Source organism: Etheostoma cragini, chromosome 3, assembly GCF_013103735.1.
Source record: "Etheostoma cragini isolate CJK2018 chromosome 3, CSU_Ecrag_1.0, whole genome shotgun sequence".
Classification (NCBI taxonomy): Eukaryota; Metazoa; Chordata; class Actinopteri; order Perciformes; family Percidae; genus Etheostoma; species Etheostoma cragini.
Window position 1 is genome coordinate 10,576,110 of NC_048409.1, and position 8,787 is coordinate 10,584,896.

Genomic DNA, 8,787 nt, shown 5'->3' on the forward strand with positions numbered 1-8,787 from the left:
TTTATTTCCTAGCATGGCTGTGTTTTGAAATCCATGTCCTCTAGCGACTTTTACATGCAGAAAGATAATTACCCTCTTCATTTTTAATCCTCCGTGTCCTCCTTGGCTACATAGCAACTGTGTGGAGTAGGGGTGGGGGTGAAGCCCCTTGTATTATGTGGATGCTCCGACAGAATTGTCGGCATTACTTAAAATTCCTCTTGGGGGAGACAGAAACTATGCACTATAGCTTTACATAAGTGTCTGAACTGGACCTAAAAAGTTGTCTGTACCATAATTCAGCAGTTCCATGACATGATCATTGCATCGGTCTTGGATACATTTATATTTAGAATGTATATCTTGTAGGGATGACCTCAAATAGCCAACTTCTGATCTAAGGAGCCTGATTTGACTGCCAATCTCAGTTGCATTGTCTGGAAACGGGACCATTGCATTCAAGTTATGTTGGGCGGGTAAATGTTTGATTTTACAAAATTGCTTAGTTTTTTCCAATAAAGACATATAGCTTATTTTGGTATAACCTTAAATATAAGCCCACAACTAGATGTAAGGGTAGTCACTACATTAATGGCTTGTTTTGTCTCTATTTTATTACTATGACCTTGATCCATTTTCCTTCCTCCCTCCCACATCCTTCTCCAACCCCTGTATATTGTGTATGGATACTGCACTGAACAGCATGTGCCCTTTTATTTTTAGCTCTACGCTTCTTTTCTCTAGCAGCTTTTTGTTTATGCCTACAGCACATTTAATATAGGCGTAGTTCTCAGCTTTTTGGTCTTACACCATGCCTTATCTTGTCCCTTCCCTATCTTCTCAAGCAGCGAGCACCCTTTTATTTAACCTCAGCTTATTTCAGAGCTCCACATGCTATCTCATAACTTTAATCAGACAGGCTAGCACGTCTAGGCTGTGTCTGACAACGCTTCACCCAGCCGTGTTGATCTATTTGCAAGACCTCTGATATCGGCTTTGCCCTCAAAAACCGCAGGCAAACCGCTTTTCCTTTACAAAATGCATGTACCGTTTATTGCATGGAACATACATTTTGGTTAAACCAACCAAGCTAAACTACATTTAGACATCTCCTCAGGTTCAGGTCAAACTGCTTGATGGGATCACTGGGGTAACAAGGATCCCATCAAGCAGTTTTACCTGCTTTTTGTATGAAATCAAAGAAATAGGTTTGTGGATGTCAGTCAGTAAGCCAATCGTTCAAGTTGATCTATGAGGACGCCAAGATGTGGCAGAAAATCAACAAGAAGCAAGACAGGAGTGGCTGCAGAGATATTGATCATAAAGCGTATGACAGCCGAAAAATGACTGTACTCTGTCTCACACACACCCTCTCCTGCTTGTTCTTCCAGTCCCATCTGATCCTTGCACGTCCTATACTGTACACAAAGCTAGTCTAATACTGTTGTTACTGGCAGAAGCCCAAACAGGACTTTACAGCAATCCATAGAGATTATATTGTGTATGTTCACTGTTATGCTGTCATAATCTTCAAAGTAACAAAGTAAGGAGAGTGGCTTTCGTTTGGTTTTTTACTTGTCTGTACAAGTGATCAAGGCTAGTTTTCACTTTAATGCCCAAACATGTAGCCCACAGTATGTCTGACAACATGAAGTCATTTCATGCGGTTAAAGTAGGCCAGCACCAGCAGTGACAAACATACTGCCTTGTCCATCTCATTTCAAATGGCTTTAACCGTCGAATGCAGCCACACTCCAGATCATCTGTAGTCTTCATCTATCTATTGATCTATCTATGGAAAATGGTGGGTTCCATCAATAACTAATCAAATATTGCCATAGGTTACCCACAATAATGTTAACAATGCCAGGGATGCCGAAGGAAAAAACATGAAGGCATAAATGTTAACACCTCAGCCTTTAAATGAGCCAGATGTACAGGAGGGTACCTGGCTGTTACCAGGTGCCCAGACACCCCCACATACCCACTTGTGCACTTCCCCCGTTTAACACAGCAAACCACATTACAAAAACACACGTATAATAAAAATAAGGGCGTTTTCATACCAACAGCCTTTCATTCGGTTGAATGGAACTAGCGATTGTTTGCCCTGCTGGTGCGGTTCATTTGGGCAGGTGAGAAAGCGCCAATCAAACTCTGGTGCACACCAAAATCGGAGCAAACAGGCGTACCGAGACCTGTTTGAAGAGGTGTTCTAAGTGCGCTTTCAATTGAACTCTGGAACGGTTAGTTTGTGGTGAGAACATGATCCGTACTCAAACACTTGGCTTAAAATGCGTGTAAAAACTGTAAACCAGATCAATCAAAAGTGTTTCAAAAGTTATCTCAAAAGTTGTAAAATTGACACATACAGTCCAGGGGAATAACCTGCTCCCTAGCTACACTGGACCACAATGCGCTAAGAGAGCCTGCGTTCTCCCTATATATAGCCTCTTAATGAGGGAATGGTTTCCAGGTGTGTGCCTGTTAATGGCGAGGCAGAGGGTGGAGCGTCCCTGAGGTTGAGGAGATAGATGGTAGCCTTACTAGGCCACAAGCCTACCTATTACATACATACATACACACACACACATATATGAATATATATAACATATAGCAGTGTCGTTGTGGATGCAGACCTACAAACACAACAGAAAGGATGACCATTATTAGGTTATCCAATAAACAAAAAAAATACACACAAACATGAGTATTTCCTTTTCCTTATATTTTTCTTTTCTTACCATATTTTCTGCTTATTTGTGGATGTTGTTTCAGAATTTATTTATTTATATTTGACTACTCTTGTATTTATTAATAAATGCTTCCTGTTTAGTTTTTAATGTTTAATGCTTATGTAAATATATCTTATGTTTACTTATATGAGTTACGCCCAGTGGTGGAAGAGGTATTTAGGCCCATTACTTAAATGAAAGCAGCAAGATCACAATGTAAAAAAAGGTTTTTATTACAGTAACACATTAAAATGGAAGCAGTAAATGTGTGTTTGCATCATGGGTTACTCACCAAAGACCAAATGCTTACAGTTTGATCATTTTTGCTTAATGTGTGGTCCACAGTAGTTTTTGGCTCAAGCTGTGGTTTGTAATGTGCCTTTGCCAGCTCCCATTGTAAATCTCCAACAACAAAGCTCAGTATTTTACTTTAGCTGTCCTGACTGGGATTACCCTGTGGACCCCCCTTCCACCAACACTGTCCTGGGGAAAAATTTTGTTCTCCCATTACTCTTCACACTGGACTGTTCCGTCTGTTTCCTCCCAACACTTATTCAAATAGTAGTCCCCTGAAGGTGATGAAATGCAGTGAAGTAAAAGCTTGTTTTTTCAAATTCTAGATTCACAATGAAGAGAGGAGGATGTGAGTGAAAAGAGGTGAAAGGTGGCTGAGAAGGGAGAGAGGAGATGCTGGCAAGCATCCCGACTTTCTGCAATCTAAGATTTGACACTCAGGCTCAAAAGCACTGACGCTGGCTCGAGATTTGGTGCTGGCTGAATCCAACTTTCCTTTCATCTAATTACGTGTCACCAGAACACAAAGGGTATATATTCTACAAATAAACAGATATATATATATACATATTCCTATTTCTGTGACCCATGTGCATGTCACAGTGCTTTATTTTCATAATGCAACAACAAACAATAACCAACCAACAGAAATGACAGCGAAAACAGCCACCTACTCAAATAAGGTCTCCATTGCCTTCTGGCTCTCTCACACAGAGACGCACAGATACAAGCATGCGCACACACACACACACGTTTGCCAAGTCCAGCTTTGCAGTTGGTACCTCAAAGCCAGGAAATCAAAAGCCGTTTGTATTCATGTGCGCTGTTTGGAGGAAGAGGGTTGGTCGGTTTCCTGTGCCAACAACACCGCGCAGCCCTGGGGTCCTGGCGACAGCCTCACAACCCTGTCTGCATCAATAACCCAACACTATTGTGACAGACACAAAAGCTGTCTTAGGGTAAGCCAGGAGAAAAAGGTGCCACTCTTTATTCCTCCCTCGTACCCTGGCTTCCGCCTGGCTGTGTTGAAATGTAAAGTCAACAGGAGCGTGGAGAAAGAGGAGGAGCAGTGTGAGGACAAAACTCTGCACTAATGTCTCCACAACCAAATGCGTGTGTACTACTCTAACAGTCACACACATTTAGCTAAAAGCACGTACAGCTGCCACAAACCAGGAGACATCAGTGCTATCAATCACAGACTCTGTCACCCCCCTTAAAAAGAATGATGTGAGTCTTACTCCATTGTCTGGCGTGTTATAAATATAAAAATTTAATGACAAAGATACACGTGGCCCCAAATACCCTGTACAGGTGATTCACTTCCTTTCTTGACAATAGCTGACCCCATTACAGATTTGCAAAGGTATTACATCAAACACCTACATACACCAGGGTACACAGAGAGAGCGCCACAATCATTTCTCCAGAGTAATTACAACAGATGCAAAAGAGAAATGATCATCTGTCAAAACACGGACACAGTGCAGTATTTACTTTGAGGTATCTCATACAAAAATCTTCAATGTGTTGGTAGTGACAAAGCAGGTGATTGAGTGTGTGTGTCTATTACGCTCATTAAAAAGACATTATGCATTCCCTTAGTTGCACTAAACACTAGAATAGTTAGGACCGGCTGCAGTTAGTCAGCATTTCACTGATGGTCTTTAATACTGGACTCATGCACTAAATGTCTGGATTAGTGATACTGATATGAACAACAGTCAACAACACAAACAAATTTGGAACATCACAACATCCTGTACAGCACACGTCAAAATTAACATTCATTGGAGTATTATATACACAGAATACTGTAATGTATTACCTTCTCTTATTTTTCTATGACTAATACGTTAACAAGGAGAGAAAAAGTGTGGTAACAGAGCCGTTGCAGACCTTAACCTCAGAGCTGTCAGAATGAAAAACTAGTCGACCACATTCCTCGCCAAGCCAGTAGTAGATGGACAAAGAAATGCTGAGTGATTGGTGGCCCCTCTGAGCAGCGTCCCCGGTCATAGTGCATTATAATGTCTGCACGGCACATCCATGCAGCAATCGCAGGTTCAGTGCATTTACCTCATCCTCTAAAAGCCATCGCAGGTACACGTCCTTAATCACAAGCTCCCACCTGTTTAATAGCTATTGATGAAGCATCAGCTCGGAGGCTTGAGGAGGTTGCAATCCGTTCTCAGTCCTATTTTTTCAGAACAAATTGATAAACGGAAGATTACAGCTCAAAAGGGAGAGCTATTTACCCCAGCTCGCCTGATTATCATAATATATTTTTCCAAAGTGTAACCGACTACTCAATAAGAATGAAGAGTGATGTCTCGAACACTCAGAGTACAATACGTGTACAGGACAATACAGTACAATAGCTTATCAACATGGACAGGCTGCAGGAAAGCGATGGTTATTACAGGGTTAAATGGAGTATTTATCCTACAAATCCATAAACCATCGGCCATCAAGTTTAACACACAGCATTTAATCCCACACAGTGCATTTACTTGTTAAGTACAAAGTCCATCATGGTATCTAAAGCTAACAGAGATCCACACCCCATGACTCAGGCAGACAGAGGAGCCCTGTCACAGCCTACGGTCCCCGTTCTCCACATACTCCGCCAGGCTGTTGAGAGCCGTCTCCTCGCTCTTGGACTGCAGGACATTGTCCCCCTTCCTGGAGGGCTTTTTAGTGGCCCGTGACAGCTTCCTCCTGAAAGTATCTCCAGCCAGGAAGTAAAGAATAGGATCCACACAGCTATTGAGGCTAGCCAGCCCCCGTGTCACCTGGTAAGTTGCGTAGACACGGTTGTTAAAATCACACATGTCAGGGCCCTGGAAGTACAGCCTGGCCCTCATGTTGAGGTTCTTCATCACGTGGAAAGGCAGGTAGGAGACGGCGAAGACGGCGAGCACGATGATAACCAGGTGGATCGATTTCTGCCGCAAGTGCGCGTTGTTCATATCATTGCAGATCAACGCTTTGACGATCATGCCATAGCAACAGAATATGATAATGAACGGGATGCAGAACCCGAACACAGTCAAAGTCATGCTGTAGATAAAATAACCAGGTAACTCATCCTCAGTGGTGGTGTCATAACAAGTGGTCGCATTACGCTTTAAGCCCGTCCTAGAATAATACAGGATGGGGGAGATAGCTATAACAACCACCACCCACACCAACGCACTGGTAATAACCGCATTTTTCTTTTTCAGTCTGCCCAGAGATTTGAGCGGGTGCACAACCCCGGTGTACCTGTGAACACTGATGCAGGTCAGAAACAGAATACTACCGTAAAGATTAACATGGAATATGAAACGCTGCAGTCGGCACATAACATCCCCGAATATCCAGTCTGTTTTGTTGAAGTAGTAGAAGATGAGGAAGGGCAGAGAGAGGACGTAGCAGAAGTCAGCCAGAGCCAGGTTAAACATGTAGACGGAGATGCTGCTCCAGGGTCTCATGTGACACACAAACATCCATATGGCTAGGCTGTTGCCCACCAGCCCTGTGATGAAGACCATGATGTAGACAGTGGGCAGGTAGTAGAACTGGAAGCCGGTCCTGGTGAGAGAACATCCTCTCGTGTGATTGTGGAGATCTGTCACATTCAGCATGGAGGTCAAGTTCAGGTCTGTGGTCATGGTGTCAGGGGCAGAGGCAGGTCCTGTTACTACTGGGAGGGATGGACACATGAGGACACGTTTCATGTTTGAGATTTTATTTGGCATTAAGGTGCAGACATAGACACACACAAGTATTGGTGAAATATTGCTGCAAACTGTTGCTATCTTCTATAGTGGTTTGGGTTCCGTGTAAATGACGTTTGCATTCAAATTAAACCAGTCATGCACAGACTCGACGTTTAAGCTCCAAACTTAATATTGAGGAACGCCTATGTGCAGTCTCACAAACACTTGACACACACACACACACACACACACACACACAGAGTAATTATAAGCGTATTACAAAACTCACCGCTGAGATAGACCTGTATTCCACATTCCTATAGCCTTCACAGTTGCAAAGATTTTTGTCAACACGCCGACGGGAGATTACGAGCTGTCGGGTGTCTTCAATAAGCGACCGAACTGTGTTGCAAATTGTTCCAAAGTTGCGAAATCCTTCAGTTTCGCGTTGAAACTTCAAGGGGAAATAGTCTGCCCATGGTTGGTCACGCGGGGCGAAGGTTTCCCACAACGGCGGCAGAGGGACGCGACGGAGACAGCTGCATGCTCTGGCACGGAGAGCAGGAATTGCAAGCAGGCTCCGTAAAGCGAGAGGAGGCTCTCTGCGCTATGGAGAGGGGAGGTGCGCACCACGCAGCTTCCCGTCTCCAAACGCGCTCTTTCTTTTCCTCTTTCCTCTCATTGGACCCTAATCAGATCTGACCTGCCAGCACGAGCGGCATATTGGCACGCTATAGAAACAAAGATAGGCGACACACATTTTTTCAACCAGACGGATTAAAAGTTAGTTTTGGTTACTAAAGATTATTTCAAAAACGACACCGCGGTCTATAATGTGGCATCCATGTCTGAAGAGAGAACATTTAAAATTGTGGCTGTTGTGTAAGACAGCAATAATGTTAGATTTATAATACCTGTGCATTTTCATTTATGAAAAAAAGGTAAACAAGGAAAAAGTATTAGTGACAATAATGATTTCAAAAGGTGTTGGGACTGATACAGAGAAGAAACCCGTATGAATAGCCTAAATTCGAAATGGTAGCCTACGGTATAACTGCAATGATATGTCATGGTTATGGGGGTTGCCATTGCAATTCATGAATATTGACACGAAATATCCCAATGCAATCAATCATGAAGAGTCCGGAATCTTTGGTTGAAACAACAACGGCAGAGGGAGAGACGGGCAGACGCAAACACAGCCAGAGTGGTTTCTACATCAAGGTGGTCAGTTTGTGTCTTCGAAAAAGCAAAGACAGACAGCTCGATGTGGGCGACACAGCCAAGGACAAAGCAGACACTGGTGGAGGGAGCAAACGGAGGGAGGATGGGGACAAATAGTGAGGGGAAAGGGCAGTGGAGAGAGAGAAAGAGAGAGAGAGAGAGAGAGAGAGAGAGAGAGAGAGAGAGAGAGAGACAAAAGGTTAAGTTCATTGTGCTCTGATGCCAAACATCTTCAAAGTTAGCCAAAACTGTAGCATTCATCTAATGGATGGTATTAATGAGACAGAGAATGTCCACCATTAATAATACACATTATGGTCCATTAGGGGATGTGTACAGTGAAGAGGCTTTTCTGTGTGGCATAAAACTCAAAACAATATTCATTTTTTAAAACAACAATACAAAAAATGTCAGGGAATCAAAAGTTCTTGCTCTCATATTTTATTTAGCATGTGTAAAGAAATAATTAAAGTTAACATCCTAAAGTCCTATGATAGTGACATTACAAAGAATTCACATGTTTTAAGGAAATGTGGGTGTAGGTAAGGAAAAGGTGTAACTGGGCTCACGTCATATGTGTGTGAGTGTGATTGATTTTTGTGCTCTTTGCAATAATTCAAAGTAGGTATTATGGGCACACTAGTCATCTGTTATTTAATTCAAATTTGCTGATATCTATGGACAATATTGCATTCAAAACGGCACAATTTAGGTTTAAAGTTAAAGTAAATGATAAGGCACAATGTTTAAAGGTGCCCTGAAACACAAATATCCATACAGATGTGCTCAAATTTGTTGGTACCCTTACAGCTCATTGAAATAATGCTTCATTCCTCCTGAAAAGTGATGAA

The 8,787-nt window shown here is 42.6% G+C and overlaps 1 protein-coding gene across 1 annotated transcript; it reads right to left on the reverse strand.

Moving 5' to 3' along the window:
• Positions 1-4,260: 4,260 nt before the first annotated feature.
• On the reverse strand, positions 4,261-7,368 carry p2ry1 (purinergic receptor P2Y1). Its single transcript, XM_034866953.1, has 2 exons — positions 7,002-7,368; positions 4,261-6,693 (listed from the first exon to the last, which is right to left on the reverse strand). Exon 2 carries the CDS (start codon positions 6,662-6,664, stop codon positions 5,603-5,605), a length of 1,062 nt encoding a protein of 353 aa, XP_034722844.1. The 5' UTR covers positions 6,665-6,693; positions 7,002-7,368; the 3' UTR covers positions 4,261-5,602.
• Positions 7,369-8,787: the final 1,419 nt, after the last annotated feature.